This window comes from Antennarius striatus, chromosome 8 (genome assembly GCF_040054535.1).
Source record: "Antennarius striatus isolate MH-2024 chromosome 8, ASM4005453v1, whole genome shotgun sequence".
NCBI classification, from domain to species: domain Eukaryota; kingdom Metazoa; phylum Chordata; class Actinopteri; order Lophiiformes; family Antennariidae; genus Antennarius; species Antennarius striatus.
This window is the reverse complement of record NC_090783.1, coordinates 17660534-17688242: the sequence shown is the minus strand read 5'-3', so window position 1 is coordinate 17688242 and position 27709 is coordinate 17660534. Positions and strand designations below refer to the sequence as shown.

Sequence of the window (27709 nt, the reverse complement as noted above, 5' to 3'; positions counted from 1 at the left end):
GATATACAGTCAGTTCCTAAGATGGACAGAATGATGTCTTTACTGTGTACTACTGTATCTCTATGTTTACCTTGCTGTAACAGAGGTAATATCCTGACTTCATCCCAAAGCTGCGAGTAAAGTTAGCCACTGCTCCATCTTCTGTGATACTGATCTAAAGAAGGAAACTGCTACGTTAGAAATACCACATCACAAACAAACCTGAAACAAGTAGTATGGCAAGGTGAGTTTTTTTAAACACATTTTTCACCTGGCTTAAAACCAAAATGTATCCACATCGATGAGGTGGCATTTGGTCATGTAATAATGATCCAAAATGTTCACACCTATGAATGCTCTTCCAAAAGCTGTGACTCCAAAGATAAATAGTTGGTGATGCCAATGGCCAATTTAATTCTCCATTCCAAGCAAAATAAGAACAACCTCTGTCCTCATGAAAAACATACAACCTCAGATCTGACAGAGGTGCTCTCTTGTGCAACTTCAGCGAAGGACTCTTGTACGTATATGTGACTTTAAAAAGGTAAGCATAAAAAAAATCTTTATTTGAGTTGATTTTGGATTTCAGGTCTTCTGCTGACTTTATTGAACAAATTGTTGTAGAATCTCTTCTATAAGGTCTCTTCTATAAGGGCTCTCATCTCACCTCCTGCTTACGACCCCTCAATGTCTGTCACCTGCTCTGCTGTTTTTGAGCAGTTTGAGCCTGTGACACTGTCCTTTTTACAGGCCTGAAAAGAAAACTAAAGTGATGTTTTTTGGTGGCACCGCTGGTACACCCCTTCCAGATCTGGGATCTTTGGCCCAGCATATCAAGCCAAGCATCACTAATCTTGGGGTAAAAATGGACTCAGGTCTCAAGCTTGACAGCCAGATCAGGGCAGTAGTGAAGTCAAGCTTTTATCATTTGAGGCAGCTGGCCAGAATAAAACCAATTCTTTCGAGGCAACACTTTGAAACAGTCATCCACGCCTTTGTCACCACTAGGCTGGACTATTGCAATTCCCTTTATGTGGGGGTTAGTGCTTCTTCCATCTCCCGTCTCCAGATGGTCCAAAACGCTGCTGCACGTCTGTTGACCGGCACCCGTAAGCATGAGCACATTACCCCCATTTTAGCCTCACTCCACTGGCTGCCCATACATTTTAGAATCCATTTTAAAATTCTTTTATTTACTTTTAAATCCCTGAATGCCCTTGCCCCGCCTTACCTCTCTGAGCTTCTACACCGCTATGTACCTGCTCGCTCTCTCAGGTCAGCTGATCAGCTGCTCCTGAATGTGCCTAAAACCAAACAGAAGCTCAGAGGGGACCGTGCCTTTGCTGTTGTGGCACCCAAATTGTGGAATAATCTGCCTCAGCAAATCAGACAGGCCTCTTCTCTGTCTGTTTTTAAATCTCGTGTGAAGACCTACCTCTTCTCCTTGGCTTTTAACATCTAGATAGACACCAGATTTTATTTTGTCTTATTTTATCTTACTTTTTATTGCTCTGATTATATGCTTTTGTTTATCCATATTTTATGTTTTATGTTTTTAATTGATTAACTTTACTTATAATATTTGAGCCATTTTGTCTTTTATCTATAATGTTTGTTCTTTTTTATTCATTCGCCTGTACAGCACTTTGGTCGACTGCGGTTGTGGTAAAGTGCTCAACAAATAAAGTTTGGATTGGATTGGATAGAATCTGGCTGTTCTGCTCCAGACACAGCGAGATCCCTCCCAGAGTTGAGTAATGACAACAGTCCATGGTGCGGATGTGTGGGGTCTTTTCTGATGACAGCGTTTGCATCCAATGTCCAGAATAGAAGGAAGAGAGGTCCCAATTACCATTCTCTGAAAGAGCTTCCAGTCCGCAACTATGCAGCTGAAGCTCAGACAGATGCATTTGGTCATTTGGGACTAAATAGCTTTCCTGTGAAAGGTAGTACAGATAGGATGGGGGAGGTGTGATCTTCTCATTTTGCAGAAGAAGTGTAAATGCTGCAGTACTTTCTTCATCGGAGATCCTGTGTTTTTTGTCCAGGTTAAGTTGTTAGTTGTGTCGACTCCTAATAACTTTGTGTTCTCCACCATCTCCACTACTGAGTTGTTGAAATGTTTGGAGAATGACTGGACTGTGTCTTCCTGAAGTCAACGAAAGTCTTTTTTCTCAAGATTCAGGAGAAGGTTATTTCTGTTGCACCACTTCCTCTCTGTATGCCCAGTCGTTATCTTCTCCAAGGAGGCCCACTACTGTATCATCAGCATATTTGATGATGTGATTGGAGGTGAATGTGGTGGCATAATTATGGGTCACAAGAGTGAATAACAGATGACTCATGGTGCTGAAGGTGATGGCAGAGTAGCTGTTCTTTTCCACACATACAAACTGCGGATTTTCAGGTAGAAAATAAATCCAGTTACATAGTTTGGTATTGAAACTGAGTGGTGCCACTTTGCTGTTTACATGTGGTGGGATTTTTATATTGAAAGAGTTTTGGCTAAAGGCAACAATAGCATGCTTACACAATTTGATGTTGGGTAAATAGACACATCACCACCTTGGGAATTTCAAGTCAGCACAGTGTCACTATACAGTCGGAATGTTGTTAGTCCCACCAAGTTATCACCAGCGTTGGGTACAAACGAGTTTATTCTCTGCAAGAATGCTTGCACATTTGTCTCTTGCTTCCCTTTTCATTATTATATACAGGTGTATTTAGTCCATTTCATTTTCCATGGAGAGAACATTCAATAGGAAAAGACATGTACTAATGTCATCCATGGTCTAGCTATTAGTCCTCATAATATGGATGTTGGTAAATGGACTTCCCCTTATACGGCACTTTTCTAGTCTGAATGATTACTTAAAGTGCTTTACAGGTGACACGCACCACCTGTCCTTTAGGAGTGGTAACCATTAAAATGAACATCCCGATCCAAATCAACATCCCAATAAGCACCAAAATCAAACAAATTGTTGGAACACCTGTTGTATCCCTTCTTTTTATGAGGCGGCAGTAGCTCAGTCCACTATATATATACTGTATATACAGTATATTATATATATATATATAATCCCTCGTTTATTCGCGCTTCAAGATGCACTGTTTCACTACATCGTGGATTTCTAGTAGGTAGTCACGGGATACCGTGCACGCATGCTTTCGGCTGACAGCCTCCGTGTGTGCGCTGTGTTCTGTGACTCATGGAATGCAGCACATTTCTGTGAATTAAACAAACACTTTTCTTACATACAAAGGTGCTTTAAACAGTTTATCAGAGTGTGGGAAAAGGTAATATCAGCATGGGAGGGTTCATAACTGTTTAAATTACCCTAAATAATAAAATAGTCGCTATAACCTGGATTTAGTTTTTGTAGGTGGTAACCAGGAGTAACGAGGGATTGCTGTGTGTGTGTGTGTGTATATATATATATAAACACACATATACATATATATATACATACACACATATATACTGTATACACCCACTATATATATATATATATATATATACACACACACACACACATATATATATATATACACATATGTATACATACACACCCACACACAATATGTGGAGTGGACAAAAAGCTATTTCCCTATGGGGATTAATAAAGGATTGATTTATTTTTATTTATTTATTTCGGTTAAATGATAAATGGATACATCTTCAATCGCACCTTTCTAGTGTGACTGACCACTCAAAATTTTACATGTCAACGTAAGCCAGGCTTCACAAAAAAATAAATAATGGGATTCATAGAATGCAAGACTTGTTCTTTCACATACACTGGGAAGAAATTAGGTTTCAGTAACTTGTCCAAAAACCCTTTGACATGTTGACAGTAGAGACTGACAGTTGGTTGATGATGCCTGCTCTTCCAAACAAGCCACAGTATCATGTGGCCACATCTTGTGTTAATTGTAAGGCGTTACTCTTTTGAAACTAATGTAAATATGGCTTCCCAGGGAATCACAGTACTCAATGGTAAGTGCCTTTGGGGGTGTAAGTTATACAGTTATACCTGTATACTTATACCTTACATCTCTCTCCTGAGGTAATAAAAACTTTGACATCACTGTAGAAACAGCTGATTCATATTTATATACCAGGTGTCTAAATTGTTATGAAACATGTTACTATTATTGAAATAATACATTATTGAAATAATTGAGGACAGTGGCATAAAACAGTATCCTGATTCCTACCAGGTTAAAATCTTTGGGGCATGTGCTGCTGTTGGAGGTCCACGCCACTGCCGTGATTGGCCGAACGGCCCCACGCTCCATCAATGACATCTGAAAAAGAGAAAATAAGGAGGTTACAGGTTACCTAGAAGGCATGAAGACCAGAGACATGTGTTTAAATGATGAGGGCAAAATATATCGTATATGTCACATACACATCTTGCATATATATCTTGAATATATCCTGAATTTCCCTTGGGATCATTGAAGTATATATCTATCTATCTATTTGAAGACATTATAGGATGTGGGTTCTGTGGGATGTATTGACATGGTGAAACACAAACTGATGAATTAATTAATGAATCAAGCTAAATATTCAAGCTGAATACTTTTGGAATCACTATTAAGGTTCAAGGATAAACACAAACTACTCCTCCATCCTCAACATCAGCAATGAAGAGGCAGTTCATTCCACTGCCCCTGAAATTCTTTTTTCATGATATTTCTTTACTTAAAAGTTCTTTCTTTCTAATATCAATCAAACTCATTCAGGAAGAAAATCATTTATATGGTAGGTGTATGGTATATGGAATTATTCATCACAATATCTGTCATTATATAATAAATCATATCCATATCAATTTGAAATTAGTAAAAGTGTTTGATTTAGGTAAATATAGAAAATTACAGAATACCGTAATTTGGCAAATAATTTTTTCAAATAAGTTGAAGATAATAAAATTGTTTATGGATTTATTCATTGTCTGCCGCTTTATCCGCTGTAGCGGGTCACGGGGAGCTGGAGTCTATCTCAGCTGGTATAAGGCGTGAGGCGGGGGGATATGTATCAATGTAGATTTATATTATCACACCTGAAGGTATGAAAGTGACACCGAAGTGACACAGAAGCAACAACATGGAAAAATCTGAAATAGCACAGAAAATTATGTTGTTACAAGGCATCTTGTTATTTTACCTTCTCACAGTTTAAATTCTCTGCCTTGAAGTTGAGTGGATGAAAACTGGGAAAGTCTTCTCACAGGTCATTAGAGATAGAATGTTTTTTTTTTTAAAAAGCAGAAATTGACATCATATGGTGGGAGATACTGATGATTACACAGTGTTTTCATTTGTGTTTGCGCCTCATTAAAATAGAGGCGTCCAGTCCACATGGCGCTCATAGCTGTTTGATTTATTCTCAATTTTGTCAATAAATGAAACAGGATAAAGAAAAACGCAGACAGACGAGTGATTCCTTGTAAATGAAGATTTCAGAAACTAAAACAATTGTGAAATTCGAATTGGGGTTTTATTCACTGGTTGACTTTTTAAAAAAATTATTATTATTTTGTAAAAACACTGTTTTGTTATCGGGGTGAGAAGTCTACTAGACAGATATACTGTAGGTAGGCCAATTAATAATGGACGACGTTGAACAGCTCAACTACTTTATTAACAACTACCTTCAACTTTAACACGGTTGCGTCTTACCTACCACATTTACATGCATCCCAATAGAGAAATTCAATGATTAAAAAAAAATAAAAAACAAGTACTGTCATTAATGAAAATAGTGTGCGTTTTTGACTATGTAGTTTTATCACAAAGCGAGCTTACCTTACAGTGGACACTCACAAAACTTTTGTTGATTATTTAAAAGTAGATGAAATGAGTTTGTTTCGCTACTCGACTACTAAATAATCCAATAACGTTCTGTGTTTAATTCCGACCCTTCAACGTCCGACAGTTCAGCAGGAGAACAATTTGTTTCTCAAAAGCCGAAATTTCTCAGCCTTCTTTTGCAAAGCAGGAAGTAGTGACTGTATTCTGACTACGACTCCCGTCAACCTCTGGGAGAAAGACGTCACACGTAAATACCATCTCAGATCACACCACTAGGTGGCAGCATCGCAACAGTCTTTTCATCAAAATGCTTGGACGAGCTCATATTTTTTTATCGGTTTTGTCGGTTTTATTTATTTATTTATTTTGGTAATTTGATTTAAGTTTCTAAAAATGGAATCAAAAACCAAAATGAATGAAAATTAAATTAAATGAAAGCAACGCGTTCTTTCGTTGATACACAAAATGGAGGAGGAAATTCATCTATTAGGTTTGTGTCAAATGCTGAGAATAACACACAAACACATACACACACACACACACACACACACGCACACACACACGCACGCACACACACACACACACACATTCAGATCTTTTTTATGCATTGTGTAAAAATCACATCACATCCGGTCTCTGAAAAACGAAACCACGCCCTCCCCTTTAATAAAAACAGTAAAAAAAAAAAGTGAGAAATATTAACTCATCGTATTTAAAAATTTAGTTTTCTATTCTAAAAAGAAAAATTACAGAATTACTTGTTTCATTAATATTTTTATCCGTGTCTGAAAGAAAAACTGAATTAAAATTAAGTGCGAATAAACCTCCTTCAAGAAGGAGATCAAGATTTTATGGTAATTAAAGTTGTTTGAATTGGAAATCATCTCTGCTGCGAGACAATAAATTAAAATTGAAAAAAGGGAGCCCAGATTGTAGCTGAAACTGTGATTCAATTAGACATATTTCAGAAATTATTCAGTCATCCCGAATAGGGAATATGGCAATACTAAGAGCATAAACCCCCACTAAGGCCCCCTCAAGTAAAATAAATTCTTATTGAAAATAACACTCTGAGACTGGTACTACGGTCATTTATATCACATCTGAAAACATTTTAAAATGTGGTGGGTCCTGAATTTATTTGCATGTCCACCAAATTCGAAATTGCCCTTATGCCAACCCTGAAATTATTTTTCGGGGTTGGCACAGGGACATTACATTTCCCAGTTTGGGATAAAGTATATCTTATCTTATCTTATCTTATCTTATCTTATCTTATCTTATCTTATCTTATCTTATCTTATCTTATCTTATCTTATCTTATCTTATCTTATCTTATCTTATCTTAATATATGGTCATTATTCTTCAAGAGTCATGCAGTAAGTTAGTTTGTTACTATGCCGCTTGTATGAATGTGTGTTTTGTGAACAGGATTACAGAAAATGATTACTAATCAGATTTTCTTTAAACTTTGTATGAAAAATAGGTGTTCGGTCCAAAGAAACACCATATGATTTTGGTGGGCCATAATTAGTGGTGGATCCAGGATTTATTTTCATTAACTGTAACCTTGCAAGATTGAGTTTCTGTGAACACTTATTTAATTTCTCATTTGATTTAAGGCATTGCTTTAAAAATTGATGACGATTCAATGTCTCGGAGCAGGTTTTCTTTTGTCAGGAATCACTCTGAGGGCAGGACTCTTGGGACTGCTGCTTTGCGGTGCAACAAAGTAAAAGCCAACATCGACCGCTCTTATCTGAGCTCACTACTCTCTAGTTGAACTAAACTTATTCATCGCTAAATACAGTAGTTGCTAAAAAAAACTCCAATTCGAAATTTCTCTGGAGTCTGGGGTATGTGTTCAAGTAAAATGGCCTTAGTGTCGGCCAAGGTGTATTAATTTGAAATCCGTGACCGGAAGCAGTGTTGTCCACGCTGGGACACTTGACGGTGAATGGCTGCCCTTCTCTAAGGAGGTGGAGTGGTGTCGTTTTTGTCTCTCAGGAGAAAAGGATATATAATACACAAGCGATGCGTTTCTCGAAACAGCAGCTTACTGTCATATCGATTAATATTCTGTAAGCCATTCTTTTGATGACAAAGAACAATCCATTATGTGTAGTGATGCGTTCGAGCGTCAGATAAGTAAATAACAACAAAGCGGCCGCACTTGTGTCTTTCGTTGTTGTTCAGATTACATAGCATGCATATGAGACGACATTGCTCTCAGCTCTGATGCCTTCTTAGACTGTCCGTTCTTAAGTCCTTGAAGTTTGAGAGGGAGCACATATTTGTAGTGCTTCTCCTCTAACCACGCAACAGTAGATTGGATCCATGGAGAACCAGGCCCGCATGTTGTTGGGCTGCCCCGGATTGCCTCAGGAGGCTGTGGGCGATCCTGACGGCACCAGGAAACATCATAGTCTTGGGCAGCCGCAGCAGGACATCGGTGATGTCCTTCAACAGATCATGGCTATCACACATGAGAGCCTGGATGAGGCCCAGACCAGGTAATATAATGATAAGATAACACATTGTATGAGATGAATGATGTTTAAAGATCCCTTCTGGTCAAAGACATACAGTATATACTTTTGTTGTAGAGACCTCTTTAGATACACATTACAGAAGTTTTGTTTCATGGGGGAACATCATCACAGATCACAATCTGCAGAGTTTATTATCTGTGGTCCAGGACAAACTATATTGCATACATTTTAGGTTTGAATACTATGTGTTTCGTCAAAAATTTGAAAGCTTTTGTTTTTGGCAAATTACTTGTGTAAAAACGTGTCTGTGTCCTGGTGTTTTACTTTTAGAAGGACAAATACATGCATTTTAGAGTTGGATACAGGTCATTATTAATAAACACCAAGATATCCAAAATCTGATTGTGCTATTGTAGCTGAAGAGTCTATCAAAGGATGGGGTTTCAAAATCTGTCTCTGTTGCTCCTTTTTCATCACAGGAAACACGCTTTAAACTGTCACAGAATGAAGTCTGCACTCTTCAGTGTCCTGTGTGATATGAAGGAACGGTCAGGTAAATCTTCCGGTCAAGAGAAAAATTCCATGCTGCAACTACAAAGTGAAAATAAAGCAGAAATACATTCTGCTTTGCTTTAACTCTTTGTATTTTCTATGATTGTTAACACCACATTATTTTTAAACTAACCATTTCAGGTTCATAGCATTTTCATGAATTTACATCAACTGAGAATATAATGATAAAATGAAATCTATATAGTCAGTGTCGAGACTGTAAAGAAAGATTTATGCAGATTGCATATTAGTTAAGCTGCATATGCACAACGTTCAATCTTTTATCTATTTCTTTTTCTTTTCTTTTTTTTTTTGCCACACATTCTCACATTGTTCTCTTCTCAAAAAGCAATTCAATCCCAGAAATACTGTTATGTTTTTACTCACATATTGATGGATATTGGGTGAAGTCTTGTGGTCGACAAGCCATTCATATTTTGCCATCAAATTTTCATTTTAGAAAAGGGATATCCAAAGTGGATACTTGACATTTTAGAAGGAGGGAAAAGCCCTTTTACCAGCTACCTCCAAAAAGTAAGATACTTAATATCTGGGAAGAACTGATCAGTGATGTCACTGATGAACTGATTGCTGAGCTGTCAAGCAGTCGTTACTGTGTCAGTGTTATAAACACACTGGTCATTGCAAACAATTGCTGGGATCCCTTTGCTTTCATTTTTTTCCTTTACTGTCTCTCTTTCCTTCTTTTCTTTTTCAGACACACACAAAAAAAACACACTTTCAATTACCAGTCTTTAGGACAGTTATGACCACTGCCATTTCTAAGTCCTTTCCAAGTTCACCTCTCACATGATATCCACACACCCCCCTTAATTTGGGACATGTTACGTTGCCTATATTCCTGACTTCACACACATCCGTTCATGCCTGCATGCACACAGATACGCATGCTCCCACACACATTGTTTGTTGTATTATGCATGTGACTGTTAGTAATTAAGAGCATCCCAATTTTACCTACTTTAGTCAAAATAATTGGTGCACTGAAGAATTATTAAACTTAGCATGAATCCTTATTTATATAATTCCTACTTTCATTAATCATTAATCATACTTTCATATCCATTTACCTCCAATATGCTCAACATGAATAAATGGGCAATGAGATATTGCTCCTCTTCTGTTAAGTGTTGATGTACGACACAAGCTGGGTTTTCTTTCTGTACCTTATTCTGTACATTTAACACCCTTTTTATCTGATATGAGTTGTTCTCCACAACTGTAAGTGTAGATCTTGGAGAGGAGGGGAAAAAAACTCTGGTGGTCACTGTCATTACCAATATATTTTCAGTATTTGGATGTAGCTGTGTTGTCTTGGCAGTAATGGGCTAAAGGCATGTTTGTTAGACATCAGAAATTAAAAATGTAGGCGTGTGTCTCCAGTATTTGTCCTTAAAAGAATTGAGACACATGTTTTGTGAGATGGTGCTCTCTGCTGACCATGAGGGTGACCTTATTGAAAGGAGATACAAACCACACATGATGTAGTCTCTCAACACTTTTTGGGAACATGTCGTGTTGAACAAATGTAATTGTTCCAAATTATTATGTTTATGTATTATGTTAAAAAAAAGGCAAAAACAGTTTGTTTCAGCTTAATTACTTTTTTAAGAAATTGTCAAACTGCTAAATATGTCATGTATCTATTAAAATGTTTAAACAGAGACAAGACTACCAATCAGCAGGATGTTTGGGTACAGTTTTAAAATGTTCCAACTCTTTGTGTGTTGAATGTTTGCTGGTCTTAGTTGCTCCTAGTTATGTGTGTACTTCTGGTTTTTCCTATTTCAACGTGAAGGAGCCAAAATTATCCGTGTGTCAGAATTACGACATACAAACTTGTTTTTCAGCATACCGTGAATTCTAATGCAGTAGCAGTAGTGATTAAGTTAGCAGGTCGTTGTTGTGGTGGTGAATAAAATAATTTTTAACGAGCAGAACTGATTTTAAGCATTTCCTCTGCTAATGCCTTTAACTTATTTGGATAATATCACATCCGATTTGTCCGTTTCTATCTGTCTCCATAGCACTGAATATTCGAAGCACCCAAGAGGAAGATGGTCCTGACCCTCAGATCATGAGACTGGACAACATGCTGTTGGCAGAAGGAATTGCAGGAATGGAGAGAAGTGGAGGCTCTGCAACAATGGCAGCAGTTGCTGTGGCAGTGGGAGGGTCACCTAATGATGGGAACAGCGTACAAAACACAGACTACACAGAGAAGCTCTCACACATACGACAGATGTACCACACTGAACTGGAGAAATATGAACAGGTGAGATGCTCAAGCTTGAAATCCACCAGCATTGCTGTGTAATGTTGAGCAATGTTATTGTGAGAGGTTTTGATGATGAAAACAGCACAGCAACTTTGTAATTTGAGCAGAAGTGTAGTGAATGGCTCTTTACATTGAAGGATTGGACTTAGACTACTGTTAAGTGGAACAGTTTGCTTGGAAACTTATATTTTTAACAGAGTCAACTAATGTGAAGTTTCTGAATCCACAAAACCTTCCTGCAGCCTCACAGTAAAACAGGGACTTGTATGAAGGAACTTTTGCCCCAACCTCATACAAACTATATAATGCTTAAGATCTTAAAAAGCATGTAAAGAACACCTCAAAAAATGACTCTTAATTTGTATTTTGCATTTGAGTTGAAGTGAGTAAGTGAATTATAATTTTCAGGCAAACTGTCCATTAAAGCAGGATTGATGTAGAAGTAACTAATGTCTGAGTTTTTGTCCCTCCCACATTTTCACTTTGGATTACAGGCATGCAATGAATTCACTGACCATGTGATGAACCTGCTGAGGGAACAATCACGTACGCGGCCTGTATCCCCCAAAGAAATTAAACGAATGGTGGGAATCATCCACCGAAAATTCAGTACTATTCAGATCCAGTTGAAGCAGAGTACATGTGAGGCAGTCATGATCCTGCGCTCCAGGTTCCTTGATGCCAGGTAGGGTTATGTTCATGCTTGCTATGAATGTCAGTCAGTGTGCAACTGAGTATTTACAACATTGGGAAGATAAGTATTCTCCAATTTGTAACTGCTAATTTGTGCTATCTCCCTTTGTATCAGGCGGAAAAGAAGAAACTTCAGCAAACATGCAGCTGATATTTTGAATGAGTACTTTTACACTCACTTGGCAAACCCCTACCCCAGTGAGGAGGCCAAGGAGGAACTGGCTAAGAAGTGTTCCATCACTGTGTCTCAGGTCAGACTGGTAAAGAGAACCATACTTTTCAACATGGGTGTACAGTCCCTTGAAAACATGTCCAGTATAATTAAGACGTTTGACTTCCTTTTGATGCCTCAGGTTGCTAACTGGTTTGGAAACAAGAGAATTCGGTATAAGAAGAATGTTGCAAAGCTCCAAGATGAAGCTCACATGTATACTAGGATGCCATCTTCTAGTGTGTCTTCAGAGGCAAGCAAAGACAACTCTCCAACCATGTCACATTCAGGTATACACAAACACACACACGCACATGCACACGCGCGCACACACACACATGAAATCAAAGGCATAGCCATCTTCCCTGCCAATAGAGAAACCCAAATCACAGGATTTTTGGGTAGATTTTCTGTTATGCGGGTCATGGGAGATCTGTATTGAACAAGGCCAACTGGACTTGTAAGAAAACCCTTGAAGTAATTTCATGTCTCATCCAAGAGGGAATCTGAACTAATAAAGCCTTTTGGATAAGAAACTAAATATCTTCAAGTTTCTTACAAGTCCAGTTGATTTAATTCACAATTCTTCCTTATTACATGAAATTGCTGACGTGTTACACTGTGTTACACTGATGCCAAAGAGGCATACACATCAATCCCCCTTCCCCCACTTGGTAAATCAGACTACAGCGTAGTGCACCTACAGCCCACCTACAGCCCACCTACAACTCACTAGTGAAACGGCTGCCAGCAATAACCCGGCAGGTCAGGAGATGATCACCGGAAGCTGAGGAGACGCCTAGGGACTGCTTCCAGCCCATCAACGTGAATGTTATTGTTTATTACTCCTCTGGGATTAATACAATATCTATCTATCTATCTATCTATCTATCTATCTATCTATCTATCTATCTATCTATCTATCTATCTATCTATCTCTATCTATCTATCTATCTATCTATCTATCTATCTATCTATCTATCTATCTATCTATCTATCTATCTATCTATCTATCTATCTATCTATCTATCTATCTATCTATCTATCTATCTATCTATCTATCTATCTATCTATCTATCTATCTATCTATCTATCTGCACATAGCCCAGTGTGAAGGATGTGTGTGTATATACATATATGTGTGTGTCTATGTATATGTGTGTATATATGTATGTATGTGAGTATATATATGTGTACATACGTGTGTGTGTGTATATATACTGTATATATATACACACACATATATATACACACATATATACAGTATATATATGTATATACATACATACATACATACATACAGTATATATACAACCCCTGCCTTACCCGCTGGCGAGATGTTCTTTGGCCATGACTGCAGTGACACAGGGAATTAGATCCTATCATCACAAGCATCTCATCCACCATGATGGACTTAAGTTGTATCTCTGCCCCTCATATCCTCATATGTTCAACTTTAAAGCAGGACATACATAGAAATGAATACATTTCTATTGTTCAGCTCACCCTTCAGAGCTGAAATAAATTATTATTATCATAAATCCCACAATATAATCTGGAAAAGAGTGTACGCTTTTTTTTTTACAGTGTCAGTTGTAGGGTTGTTACAGTCGGTTGTTTAACCTTTTCCGTAATTCTGCTCTGATGGCGTATTTCATATTTTTTTGTCTGAAGAAAAGCTGTCCATAGCTAACTGTGGTTAATACTGTATTACATTCTCATAAATAACGTGTTTGTAATGTGGTACCTACTATTCCTAGTCCTTTAGCTCTGATTCGAGTTACTTGGTTCAACATTTTGCCTTGCATTTAAAAAGGACTCATAACATACCCACAGAAAATACTGACAGAAACAACTTTCAAGTCGATTTCACTCCAGTGACTTACGTTCATCTGGTAGTCGTTTGTGAACATGTAGTTCCGGTCACATATCGACTTGTGCAATTATTTTCTTAACAAATATATATAATTTACATATTCAAATACAGTAGTACCTCAAGAAACAAGCTGCATGGCATACAACTTATTTGAAGTACTAGCCGTTGTGCTGTCTGTATTTTTGTTAGACGTAAGAGCAAAATCCAAGATATAGGACATAACGTTGGCTGAGACTGCATTTTATTCTTTGGCACGTCTTGGTGAATGGATACATCATCATTTTGTGGACTTTTTTTTTTGACTTTTGCATTTCTTTTCATACTTGGTCATTGTTTATGTAACTTATAATTACATATTCACATATAAAGTCTTAAGGGTAAAGCAGAAAGGAAAAGAAGAAGAAGAAGATTCACAGTCTTATGTCTATTAGTTGATAAAAAAATGTTTTTTTTTCATAATTAGAGAGGTATGGGACTTTTTTACAAAGCTGTAAAGATTTAAAATATTTTATATATTCTACATGGGGAAATGTTGTTTGACTTATGAGTTGTTTTACTTACGACCTCAGCAAGGAGCAGATAAAACTCCTATTTTGAGGTACTACTGTATACGATGTAGTTAATCATATCTGCATGACTGCATGTCATTAAAATGATGTCAACCTTATGCCTGATCTCACTTTATTCCAACAGGAGGATACCCACCCTTGTGTTACACACCTGACGGGAGGTGATGAAGAGAACTTTGGTCTCTGCGTATGTAAACACACTCTCTGACCATGAAGCTGTGGTTGCACATTTCATTAGCGAGTGACAGAGTGCAAAAGGATTTTTTGACCCTGGTGCTGTATTTTATACTTCCTGACCCGAAAATATCAGTCGCAGATTATTGTTGAACATTAGAGGACATTTAATTTTGTGAAAGATCATGTACTGTAGAATTCTGTAGTAATCAGATTATAAGAGTTCATATGCTAGAAGGGGATAGAATAAACTTAAATTCTTAAAGGAGCTACTGAACCTCACAGGCTGGCATATTAACTCAGTAAACCTGAAGGCACCTTAACTTAAAACTGAATGTTTGTGTCCGCAGGTCAATACAGGCTGCTGGACGGTGGTGATCCCTCCCCCATATCTCTCTCATCAAGAGAACCACAGCTGTACTGTCGGGTCCAACTGATGCTGCACCTCTCCTTGTTACCCAAACATAAAGCCTTTTATACCAAAATTAGGGCATATCTTTGGGTTTTCTAAACATGGGTACACCTTTAAAAATGGGTAACATGTTTTTTTTGTCATGTTAAGTTTAATACCAGTAATCAGCCTCTCAACAGGAATGAGTAGAAAGCAACATGGATGTTAGTTATTTTTTGAATATATTTTGTCAGTCTGTCTCCAAAACTCAAATAGCTCTCTCTGAATAGGGACAAATGGAAAACTATATGTTACTGGAACCTTAGATCACCTCATAGAACTCTGCCAGAAAGAGGTGAAAATGACACCTGGGTGTCATATCCACTGTCACTCTGAGCTGGAAAGGATAAATGTCTATGACAACTGTAGTGTCATTAGATCCAGCTGACTAGCAAAAAGACTCCATCGGTTCCAAATAAGTTTTGCTGTAGCTTTTATTTTACTAATGTAATCCTTTTTTTTAATGTTCATTTGTATAATTAATACATTTGTTTTTTTACTTTACATAATTGATGAAAAGAATGATTTTTGGAAAGTTTAAGGCCTGTATATCGTATTAATATTTTGAAGAATATGAATAAGACAAAAAGAACTAAAAAGAAAGCATGTGAATTTTATTGTTGCATTGAAACTCTGAACTGTCAATGAAAAAATGGACTGAGTACATTTGAATCACTAAAATGACCAAAAATGAATAAACACATTGTCTCTTCTTAAGTCTTTTGTGCCCAATGGTTTGCTAGGAATAAGATGAGTTTGGCTGTTGTGATTTATATAGAATAAAATCAAATCATATTTGCAACAAAAAAGTATGTTACCTAAACTCTTTAAGCTATCAAACCAATGAGGGGTTAATTAGGGGACATCGTGCACTGTGCCTTTTGCCATTCGCACACTTGGAACTATTTTTCTAGTGTTTCTATTATTTCTCATAGTTGCATATATACAGTATTTTCCACACTATAAGGCGCACTGGTATATAAGACGCTTCCCAATGAATGGCCTAGCTTAAAACTTTTTCATATATAATGCGCACTAGACCATAAGGCGCACAGTCGGTTTTTGAGAAAATTAAAGGCTTTTAGGTGCACCTTGTAGTGCGGAAAATACTGTAGTCAGTTGTAATATTTATGTTCACATTTAGTTCAGAATTGGATTAAACAGTGGTTTCACTCATCTGTGCTGTCCAGTGATGAACAGTATGACTCGATCTGTTAGGGTTTTTTTTAAATGAAACCTTACAATGTTTTACTGTATTGAATTTTGTTTATTTGCAAATATTAGAGTCAGTTGTGAGATGATTTTTAATACTTTTATCCATTCCCCCGTAGAGTCTTTAAACTTTTAGTCTTTATCTGTGTTAGCTACTGTTTCATAGTATTGATCCAAAGTAATTTTTGATAGCTCCTTCATGTGTCAATTAATTTCGCTACAACTTTTTAAATCTTTTAATGGATCTTATAGATGTCTCAGTGAAGTTAATTATTTAGTATCCAAAATATAAAATGCAAAAAAAATATCAATATGTTGTCAGATATGTTTTAATATCAAGTAAGTGCACAGTGACATGAAATTTGAATTGGTATACGGGTGGTCAACACGGAAGTCAATATCTATGACGATGAAATGCAAAAAAAAAAAGAAAAGCCCAAGCATATGTGTTTTGGTAGTTTTTCCCGAGTTTACCATGTATTCTACAGCTACTGGCATTATCTGTAATATTAGTTAATGACATTTACTCTGTTAACCACGCTGTTGTAATTTTTCTTGATTTTAAAATCAGTTGCTGGCTCCAAAAAAGAAGAAAAATACAGCAATGAAAGGCCTTCATATGTGACTAGCATTTGTCTAGAGTGTTTGAACAGGGAAGGGGGTGAAATGGGAAACTTGGGGTTAAAGGTTGAAATCAACTCTGTTAAAATAGAGGCTCTAAGAGAGACTTTGATTAAAGCTGGACTGTTCTCTGCTCATCATGGATTTCACACCAGGTCTTCTTATCCTGTGTTTGCTATTATGGTCAGGTAATAAATCTCTTCACGTCTGGTTTAACAGTCTGTATGTGTGTGTGTGTGTGTATGTGTGTGTGTGTGTGTGTGTGTGTGTGTGTGTGTGTGTGTGTTACCTTACTATATTTTTGGACATTTTATGTCTGTAATAACAAATATTCCTCTTTTACTTTGAAGGTTCATAGTGTCACAAACTGTTTTTCACTCATTGATTAAACTTTTCACAAATTGTGCCCTTTTGAAGGCTCTATCCTGATTTTTCTAATCCACAATAAGTAAGAATTATATTAAAAGTGTCTTCTGTGGATTATCCATAGCAATAGAGACAGTTTTTGAATGATACTGATCTCATGTTAAAATAGGATATTTTTTAGATTTTAAAATCAGTGAGAACCACTAACAACAACATGTAGGGGACCAATAGTCATAACTTAAAAAACAAAGTAAACAAACTACTTTAAAATATAGTTTGTTTTTATTATCTACATGAAATTATTTTAACTTTTAACTGACTAAATGTCTTTTTCATTTTATTCTCTGCTGGGTCATCCAAAGCACTTGTGTGCAATCGTGTATTTGCTTATGTTGTTTACTTTGGGTTTGGTGTTTATTTGAACTGTTTCTTTTTTCTTTTTTTTTTCAACCCAATCATGCCTGAAGGTTCATTGTGTTTCATTTGGCATGTGTTCTTACATGTGTGTGTGGAGTAACCAGCTACAGTATCTCTGCATGCAGTGGCAGGGCAGGCTCCTGTCGTCTCAGTGGAGCCCCGGGTGGCCACTGTGCGCCAAGGCGAGTCTGCCAGCTTTAGGTGCCAGGTAGACGGCAATGGACTGCCATTTGTGGCTATAGAGTGGAAGAGATCTAATAACCAAGCATTGCCAGGTGAGGAGTAATATCATTACTTATGCAATATCACTTATGAGCTTTGCAGATTGACTAAAGTGTACTACTGCATTTCTTTGTAGACAATGCCAAGCTTGGACCTAATGGCTCTGTGCTGAAGATATCTAATGCAAGACCTGGAAACCAGGGCCAGTATCACTGTACCGCAAGCACTTCTGCAGGCCGTGGCTCTGCCACAGCTGTGCTTCATGTCAAATGTAAGCCTGTCTGTACCGTTACAGTTACAATGTCTGGGCAGTGTCTAGAAATAATGGACTAATATTCATCTTTTTGTTGACACATAAAAACTAACTATAGCCCCTAATATTTTAGTTAGATTTAAGTTTTTTAATTTATGCTTTTGAAGTCTGTCAGACAAATGGACCAGGAAAGACAAAAGATCTTAGATATTAACAACAATCCAACCTTTGAACCTACAGTTACAGTACCTTGAGGTATGAGTTTAATTCATTTTATGACTGAGCTCATCAGTCAAACTACCCATATCTCAAATTAATTTTCCCCTTTTAAAATAAATAATTTTCATCCGTTCCGGCCTTGTTAAAAAGCCCCTAAATTATTTTTAAAAAACTTTTTTTTTATCAATAGACATGCATACTCTTCTTGTCCATAGTTAATTATATATAAATTACATAAAAATGCTCAGGTATGAAAAGAAATGCAAAACTCATGAGCACACACCGCCAACTAGCAGTGATGTCCTGAAACACGACTCTTAACTTTGATTTTTGCATGTATGTTGGAAAAAAACATGAACCTAGCAATGGCTTGTATCTCAAAAGACTCGGTACCACTGTATACAGTATTTTATACATGTTAAATCGTACCCATTATTTTAGAGCAGGTTTTTTTCTCACATTTTGTTGTGGTGTTTTATGTCTACACTATATTTCTGTGCAGTGGGGTGTTGCAACCACATTTTTAAAAAAAAGATTACAAAGTGGAAACATTCATAGAATTAAATTGTAAAAAAATGTTAATTTACAATGTGGCCCTAATTTTGCATCGTACATCAATGTGAGATGTAAACTGATTTCAACCTTAAACTGATCGGACTGTACTTCTCTTTAAAGTGTGTTTTTTATTACATACAGTACATTTACATATACATCTACTGTATTTAGAGTGATAATATATGAGGTTTTGCCTGTAGTGATGAATGTGTAGAGAATATGTAATCACTTGGATCTTCAGCCCCCAAGTGTTTTATATAGCTTTAGAGTAAATTCGGCTCATCATTTAGCTGTATGACCAAAAACTGTTATTTCACTTTCAAATCCGTCACAGCCTATTTTTTGGTGATATTATGTTTCTTTTTCTTTCAAGTTATTCTGATTTTAATGTGCTAGTCACATCCACTTTCCCATTTTCACAGTTGCTCCCAAAATACGGCTGACACCAACAGGGCCCTTACTGGTCAGGATTGGTGCCCCAGTGTCAATGGAGTGTCGTGCTACAGGCAGGCCACGCCCCAAGATAACATGGAAACGTCAAGGCTCTACCCTGGAGCTGGTCACCAAAGCAACTAATGATGCCAACACCATACAGGTGAAATTAAAGGAAATTCCCAAGTAATACTGTGATTGATTTTAAGGCACTAGTGCATTATAATAGTAGCCACCTCTTTTCTCAGTGGCCTGCAATACACCCGGAGGACTTAGGAGTTTATGTTTGCCAGGCTGAAAACACTGAGGGCTTCACAGAGGTGAAAGTGGAAATCATTGCTGAGGGAGCACTGGAAGCTCCAGTGGCTTCAGTGAACACCACAGAAATTACAGTGGTGGAGGGACATGCGGTCTCAATGGAGTGTGTAGCTACTGGTAAGGTTTTGGCATGTCTGTTTGTAAATATCTTCACTTACTAAACTTCACTTCATCCTTCTTTCTTCTTTTCAGGCTCCCCTACCCCTATCATCACCTGGTCCAAACTCAGAGCACCATTACCATGGAAACACACAGTAGTCAATGGAGTTCTGACACTGTCCAATGTGGGGCGCCAAGATTCAGGACAATACATTTGTAATGCAACCAATATTCATGGCTACAGTGAGGCATATACACAGATGGAGGTGGACAGTAAGTCTGCAACACAGTTAATAAAGGTAGAGTTTGTACATCTAGACCCTTGGTCCCAGCTAATAATACAAATGGTTGTCTTCTCTTTCATACAGCTCCTCCATATGCCACCTGTCTGCCTGACCAGGTAAGACTTCAGCCTGGAGAAGTCCTGTCTCTGCAATGCGTTGCTCATGGCTCTCACCCCATTCGGTTTGAGTGGAGCCGGGTTGGTAGGAGGAGCCTTCCTCGAGGAGCAGTGGCAAGAAAGGATGGAAAGCTGATTATAGCCAATGTTAAACTCAGCGACAGTGGAGACTACAAATGTGTGGCCACGAATCATGTCGGCTCCAGTGAGGCACTGGCCAGAGTCAACGTAAAAGGTGAGCTGGCATTTGTTTAGAGGCCTGTAAAGTAATTCTTTTTACTCTGCTTTCTAATGTTTCTTTCTTTTGGTTACATATTTTGACAGGTTAATCCACTGTGACTATGCTGTCTCTGATTGACAAACCATCCACAACTTCTGCAAGCCCAGTTTGCAGTCATCAAAATGGACAGTTAAAAAATAAACAAAATTGTATTTAATAGGTTGATATATTTTCACATATTGAAGTGAAAGGTATCAGTTTTTGTTTGTTTTAATGTGAACTTTGACAAAATGCTATTGTTTCATGAGAAAACTTTACTAATGCTTTTGTTGCCCATGTTTCATATTTGCCTTTGAAAAGCTTCTCTCTGTAGATATGTAGGAACCTACACCCTACGGATATGTGTGGGAATCTAGAGCTGTAACCTCTCTGTTGACCTCCTCAAAATGTCACAGTCAAAGTAAACAGTACCAAATAAATATCAACCATAAAGAATAAATAAAAAAATCTCTTGTCAAGATAATAGCTCATGTTGTAAAAACCAAATTGCTCTTTGAGTTTTTTGGCACATTAGGGACTGCACAAGTCAGTGTCAACTGTAGGCCAGTCCCAAACCCGAATAAATTCAGAGGGGTTGTAGCAGGCTTGGAAGCATCGAAGAGATGTCAAAAGCTGAAGTTGTTGACCAGGTTGTTCAACAGAATTCTAGCAGGTGAGAAGAGTCTTGAAGAATGGAGGAAGAGTGTGCTTGTGCCCATTTTTAAGAACAAGGGTGATGTGCAGAGTTGTAACTACAGGGGTAAAGTTGAAGAGGCACACAATGAAGTTGTGGGAATGAGTAGTAGAGGCTAGACTCAGGAGAAAAGCAAGTATTTGTGAGCAACAGTATGGTTTCATGTCTAGGAAGAATACCACAGATGCCTTCAGGGTGTTGATGGAGAACTAAAGGGAACGCCAGAAGGAGCTACTTCGTGTCTGTGTAGATCAAGAGGAAGTCTATGATAGGGTACCCAGAGAGGAACTGTGGTACTATATGAGGAAGTCTGGAGTGGCAGAAAAGTACGTTAGAATAGTACATGGCATGTACGAGGGCAGCAGAACAGTGGTGAGGTGTGATGCAGTAGTAGTTCAAGGTAGAGATTGGACTGATCAGGGATCAGCTCTGAGCTTCTTCCTGATTGCAGTGGTGATGGATAGGCTGAAAGATAAAGTTAGACTGGAATCCCCATGGACCACAATGTTCGTAGATGATATTGTGATCTGCAGTGAAAGCAGGGAGCAAGTGTAGGATCATTTAGAAAGCTGGCGACGTGTTGGAGTGGAGAGAAATGATGATTACACTAAGTAAAACAGACTATTAGCGCATGAATGAGAAGAGTGGAGAAGGAAGAGTGAGGCTACAGGGAGAAGAAATAGAAGTGAAGATTGAGGTTCTCTCTGGGAGTGGCAAAGCTGGATAAAATCAGAAATGAGTCCCTTGTGGAACAGCCCAGGTGAGATGTTTTTGAGACGAAGTTAGAGAGAGCAGACTTCGATGGTTTGGACATGTCCATAGGAGAGATAGTAAGTATATTGCTAAAAGGGTGTTAAGGACAGAGCTACCAGGAAAGAATGAATGAACCGAATGAATGTAGTGAGGAAAGACATGAAGGCAGTGGGTGTTAGAGAAGAGAATGCAGAGTATAGGGAGACATGGAAAAGGATGACACGCTGTGGTGATCCCTCATGGGAAAAGTCAAAAGGAAAAGAAAGAGAAGAAATGAAGAAAGGCGAATGATATTATATTTGTTATATTATATTTGTTAGTTTTTGTTCTTTTGGTGTGAGGAATGCTTACGAAAACTCTTGTCCCATCATACAGCATATTATAGTACCCACTGTCACTTTTTTTAATTGTATTATATTTATCATATCTTCATACATCCGGCCTCTGTAAGAAACCGCTTCAAACCATTTTTTTTGTAGAAGCGATGACTGTATTTATCTCATATACTGCTGGTTTTTTTCGTCTTGCGGCTCACAGGTGTACTAGAGCTTATCCCAGCTGTTTACAGACGAGAGGTGGGGTACAGCAATATCCACCGTGCCACCGTGCTGCCCGAAGGAAAATACATTAAGTTTAAAATGTTAGCATAACTTCACAAAGCAATTTTCAACTACACGGAGGCATTTTGTAGCAATATTGTAGGATATTGTTTACCTTAAAAAAAAAGGGCTTCCAACCCTAATGCAGATATAGTGCACAATCATGCTATTGTTTTGCTATATCAGTTGGTTATTGGAGTTCACTGTTAAAAATAAAGTGTCAACTCCTCTTCAACACAAAGTTATATTTGTTTCAACAAATATCAAAAGCAATTCCAACTGAATGAGATACCTCAGCAGGTGGCTGAAATGAGAGTGATCTTTGACACCTACTGATGGTGAATGTGGTGAAGCTCAGTCCACTAAGTCTTGGGCTGGGGACTGGAAGGTCGCCGTTCAAGACCCATGTGGGCCAAAAGATTTGGAGTGCGAACTGGCAGTGGGAGCTGCCAGTCTATCTCCTGAGCACTGCTGAAGTACCCTCTAGCAAGGCACCATCCCCTCACAAGTTGCTCATGGTACGCCCCATGTGAGAGCCACCTGCCACTCTACCTCTGAGGGGCTCTGTGTGTGTATATGGGCCTGTACACTATATACTGTATATATGTAGTACGTGTGTGAAAATTTACGGTGGGAAAAAAGTCATAATCCCTTATAGAGATTATTAAAGGATTTATTTCTTTGAAAACGCCCATGTTCCAAGCAGAAACAGCCTCCAGATTTTCCCTATTCCCTCAATCTTACAGTCATCTTCAAAGCAGTGGAAGAAACATCTGCCCTCTGTCCCTGTCTTCCGCCCCCTCACTTCACAGGCAGAATGAGGGGGGACGATAAAGGAGGCAAAAAAATAAAAATGCACCACCAAAGATATTAGAGGACAGCAATGTTCATACATTTTCGTAATGACACATGGCCATTAAGTTGGAACAAAAATGCATTTGTCACAGAGAGGAAACCTCTTAAATCTGATCACCCTTTCTCTCTTTACACCTTTGAATACATATAAACTAGACATGAATATTTGGTGTCTAATGGGGTTTGATGTAAACAGCGCAGCTCATAGGAGGTCATCCCTGAAAAAGAATGTGCACACACTCTCAAACAGATGTTTTGGCACAATTTCAAAAGCGCTACATTGTTTATATTACAGTAGAAGTGCACAACACTGTTACTATTACTCAAGATCACACATTCCTGATGTTAGCCTTAACAGTGAAGGGAGGGGGAAATGAACAGGTAATTATGCAGATAATCATGAATTAAATAAGCAATTGAAAGGCATAATTTTTTTATACTTTAGGCCTTAACCCACATTTGGAAAAATGAAAGAAAGTCTTTATTTGTCATAATACACAGATGGTACAACGAAATTGCAAGACCAGATGGAGAGTTGGTCCAGAACTGCTGCACCTGGGTGCGCCGCCACTACGGTCCAACATGACCTAATATTACTTAGATGCATGTGTTTCCTGACAATCAGGGGAAACGGGAGAACCCGGAGAATACCCATTCGGACACGGAGAGAACATGCAAACTCTGCACAGAAAAGCCATGTTGGAAATGATGGGGTTTGAACCTAGGACCTTCTTGCTGTGAGGCAGCAGTTCTAACCGCTACACCACCGTGCTGCCAAACATTCATATATAAACATTCATATGTAATACAAAATTAATTCATTCACTCATTTTCTCAACCTGGTTCATCGCGAGGAGCTGGAGCCTATCCCAGCTTGTCTTAGGGCGTGAGGCGGGGCAAACTCCAGGTGCAACGCCAGTGCACCGCAGAGCTACACACAGACACAAACACACACACACACATTCATAGCTACAGTCAATTTGGTATCAGGCAATTAACCTGCAGCGCATGTTTCTGGAGGTGGGAAGAAGCCAGAGAACCTGAAGAGAACACACGCAGACACGGGGAGAACATGCAAAGTCCCCACAGAGAACAGGACGCAAACCCGGAACCGCCTTGTTGCACGGTGACAGTGCTACCCACTGCGCCACCGTGCCGCCCCTGGTCAATTTAAGGCTGAATGAAGTAGATGAGCCTCGTGATGAGAAACTCACGCAAGGTCAAAACACAATGAAGATTTCTGGGTTCGAAATTGAAGTGGATAAATTGTGAATATTTTTGTTGAATGGAAGTGCATTTTCTCCCAATATTACATCACAAAAAAAGTTTTTTACTGTCAGTATTTAAAGCTTGTGTCCCGGGAATGCACATCGTCTGATCATTGTGCATCCCTGTCATCCCTATTTTAACACCTTTAAGAGAGGTCAGAAGTTTAGTTAGTCTACAGTTTAGTTACTCTTATTTAGCTTGAAGGACAAATACAGCTGGGTATCATCTGCATAGCAGTCAAAATTAATATGTTTACTAATAGCGTTATCTAGAGGAAGCATTTATAGAAAGAAAAGAACTGGCACCAGTAATGGTTCTTGTGGAACACCATAGTTAACTTTGGTGTAAATAGGAAAGTTGCTGTTGACATGTACAATTTGAATTTTGTCAGACAAGACTTTCTCTTGCATGCAACAATGCACTTGTCATTGCCATCACCAGGATGATCAAATCTCATTTGCATAACTGTGAGCAGCAAATGTCTCAACCATCATTCAAATGACTTTCAGCCTTCCTCGGTTTGGTATTACAACCCATAGGTGAAACCTATATGACTGATTTTCATCGACCCTAATGATGAAAGAATGTCTTCGATGACCCCACTTGGGTTATTATTCTATAACACCCTACGAGCCACTTCCCCTTGATCTGCCAACTTTTTGTGGTGGGGGGGTTTGCGTGCCCGAATGATCCAAGGAGCTATGTTGTTGGGGGCTTTATGCTCTTGGTAGAGTTTCCCATGGCAAACAGGGCCTAAGTAATAGGACAGACAAACAGCAGTTCAAAATAACAGAAGAAAATTAAGGACTGTGACGTAGCCCGGTATGGCATAACTGGGGCCCCACCCTGGAGCCAGTCCCTTGGTTTTGAGCTTGTATACGAGCGCCTGGTTCCTGGACCTCTGCCCACTGGGCCCGGCTAGGCGCAGCTCGAAAGGACAACATGGGCCCAACTTCCAGTAGACCCACCACCTGCCGAGGGTATCATAGGGGACGAGTACATTGTAGTGGCTGACAGCCAACAATGTGGGGCTAGACGACCCAATTCCCGGACAAAGAGACCTGCTCCTGGGACATGGAGTGTCACCTTGCTCGGGGGAAAGGAGCTGGAGCTTGTGAAGGAGGTTCAGAGGTATGGACGAGATATAGTTGGGCTCACCTCCACCCACAGCTTGAGCTCTGGAAGCAAACCCCTTGAGAGGGCTGGACTCTCCACTTTCTGGTGTGATGACGGCTTTTGCCAGAGAACTTTCCAGTGGTCTAAGGCCATAATAACAGGTAACACCTTTGCATTAGACACACGGAGTAATGGATATGAAAGACATGAGGGGGAGAGGAAAGGGTAGTTCTGGGATGATTGTACCAGAAATCTCTTCACTTTAGATAAGTATTTATCTGTTTGTATCAGCGATGATACTGTTGGACTTCTCCTCAACCTATGTATGATTTAAATTAACAAATAAATATTTGTACTTATATACTTAAGAAATATACTTAAGAAAACCTCTCGCCACCACACTTCAGAAAGGGAAAACAGAGCAGCACCAACACTGTTGACAGTGGAGGGAGGGAGCTGCTGACCTTGGGTGGTCAAAGGAATACTTTGAGGTTCTCCTAAATCCTGCTGCCATGTCTTCAATGAAGGAAATAGAGGCTGAGGTGGACTAGTCCATCACCCGAGTTGAAGTCACCGAGGTGATTACGAAACTCCTTGGTGGCAGGGCACCAGGGTTGATGAGATGCACTCTGAGTACCTCAAGTTTCTGGAAGTGCAGGGATTGTCTTGGTTAGTACATCTCTGTAACATAATGTACTTGGGGAAGGGTGGTAATCCCCATTATCAAGAAAGGGGACTGGAGGGAGTGCTCCAACAGACTCCTGGCAAAAGTCTAGGATACTGGAGAGGAGGATTAGACCTACAGGCAAACCGTGGATTCAGGAGGAACAATGCGGTTTTCATCCCGGTTGCAAACACCGGAGCAGGTCTACACTCTCCACTGAGTTCTCCAGGGTTTGTGGGTGTTTGTCCAACCAGTCCGTATGTGCTTTGTGGATCTAGAGAAGGCTTTCAACCATGTCCTTCATGCTATCTTGTGGGAAGTGCTCCAGGAGTATGGGGTTCAGGGTCCTTTGCTCAGGGCTGCCCTGTGGGTGAGAGGCGGGAGACACTCTGGGCATGACGCCAGTGCACTCCAGAGCCACATGGAAGAAAAACAACTACTCACACACCCACTCACACCTATGGGCAATTAGGAACGACCAATTCGCCTACGTTTTTTGAAGGAAGCTGGAGAACCCAGAGAGAACCCAGGCAAACATGACAAGAACATACAAACTCTGCACAGGGTGGGACTTGAACCTGGAATCGTCTTGCTGTGAGTGCTACCTACTGTGCCACCGTATTTCATAACTTGACACATAATGTAAAAACTCACGCCTTCTGCTTGCAAAGTATCTGAATACTATCTAAATTCATACACAAATATTGCACAAAACTACTAGAGATTTCAGCATATACAGTATAACTGTAAGGAACAGACAGAATGAAATTAATAATTCATTAATAACTCTCCTACAGAGAGTTCAGTCGATGGCATCAGATCTTACCAAGAAGAATTTCAATCATCAAAGTGTAAAATTTTGCTTAGAACTTCTGAGAAGCTAAGTCTTCTGAGAAGCGCTTTTGACCTCAAACTTTACTTCTCGGGCGGCACAGTGACGCAGTGGGTAGCGCTGTAGCAAGCAAGGTGGTTCTGGGTTTGAGTCCCGCTCTGTGAGGACTTTGCTTGTTCTACCCATATCTGCGTGCATTCTCTCCAGGTTCTACAGCTTCCTCCCTCCTACAAAAAACATGCGCTTCAGTTAATTGACCAGTCCCAAATTGCCCATAGGTGTGAGTGTGTGCATGGGTATTTGTCCAGCCACAGTTGGCTGGGATAAGTTCCAACCAGTGACGTGCAGTGAGGATCATGGCTGGTGAGGCACTGAATTCATCATAATTAGATTTACAAAAATATGAATCTACAGTTTAGCTTATACACCAT

The 27709-nt window shown here is 39.0% G+C and overlaps 3 protein-coding genes across 5 annotated transcripts in view; 2 read left to right on the top strand and 1 right to left on the bottom strand.

The window, feature by feature from the left end:
• The window catches only part of mvb12a (multivesicular body subunit 12A), a 33974-nt gene that overhangs the window by 2726 nt on the left and 3539 nt on the right, over positions 1-27709 (bottom strand). The window contains exons 1-3 of one of the 2 annotated variants that reach the window (XM_068321921.1): positions 5800-5935; positions 4201-4290; positions 71-154 (exon numbers count right to left, since the gene is read on the bottom strand). In XM_068321921.1, coding sequence (XP_068178022.1) covers positions 71-154; positions 4201-4290 — 174 coding nt within the window. In that variant the 5' untranslated portion in view covers positions 5800-5935. Of the gene's footprint in view, positions 1-70; positions 155-4200; positions 4291-5799; positions 5936-27709 lie in introns of those variants that run through there. The other variant, XM_068321922.1, reaches the window with a different exon arrangement.
• Positions 7769-15831, top strand: LOC137600133 (pre-B-cell leukemia transcription factor 1-like). 2 transcript variants are annotated; one of them, XM_068321560.1, is made up of 8 exons: positions 7769-8319; positions 8778-8851; positions 10899-11146; positions 11644-11834; positions 11958-12093; positions 12196-12343; positions 14623-14685; positions 15023-15831. In XM_068321560.1, exons 1-7 carry the CDS (start codon positions 8144-8146, stop codon positions 14661-14663), a joined length of 1014 nt encoding a protein of 337 aa, XP_068177661.1. In that variant the 5' UTR covers positions 7769-8143; the 3' UTR covers positions 14664-14685; positions 15023-15831. The 2 variants fall into 2 exon arrangements, with proteins under 2 accessions (XP_068177661.1, XP_068177660.1); XM_068321559.1 differs by having other exon boundaries at positions 11958-12102.
• LOC137600487 (basement membrane-specific heparan sulfate proteoglycan core protein-like) lies at positions 17044-23195 on the top strand. The gene is made up of 8 exons (XM_068322143.1): positions 17044-17144; positions 17865-18014; positions 18098-18232; positions 19411-19583; positions 19669-19855; positions 19931-20110; positions 20206-20472; positions 20562-23195. The coding sequence occupies exons 1-8, from the start codon at positions 17096-17098 to the stop codon at positions 20564-20566; spliced, it is 1146 nt and encodes a 381-aa protein (XP_068178244.1). The 5' UTR covers positions 17044-17095; the 3' UTR covers positions 20567-23195.

What these genes read in the sequence shown, in the direction of transcription:
- LOC137600133 (XM_068321559.1), top strand. Translation starts at nt 8,144, where the DNA reads ATGGAGAACCAGGCCCGCATGTTGTTGGGCTGCCCCGGATTGCCTCAG. An exon ending in CTGTGTCTCAGGTCAGACTG is followed by an intron (nt 12,103 to 12,195) that starts GTAAAGAGAACC and finishes TTGATGCCTCAG; the next exon opens with GTTGCTAACTGGTTTGGAAA. An exon ending in TCCAACCATGTCACATTCAG is followed by an intron (nt 12,344 to 14,622) that starts GTATACACAAAC and finishes TTATTCCAACAG; the next exon opens with GAGGATACCCACCCTTGTGT.
- LOC137600487 (XM_068322143.1), top strand. Translation starts at nt 17,096, where the DNA reads ATGGATTTCACACCAGGTCTTCTTATCCTGTGTTTGCTATTATGGTCA. An exon ending in TAATAACCAAGCATTGCCAG is followed by an intron (nt 18,015 to 18,097) that starts GTGAGGAGTAAT and finishes ATTTCTTTGTAG; the next exon opens with ACAATGCCAAGCTTGGACCT. An exon ending in ATGATGCCAACACCATACAG is followed by an intron (nt 19,584 to 19,668) that starts GTGAAATTAAAG and finishes CTCTTTTCTCAG; the next exon opens with TGGCCTGCAATACACCCGGA.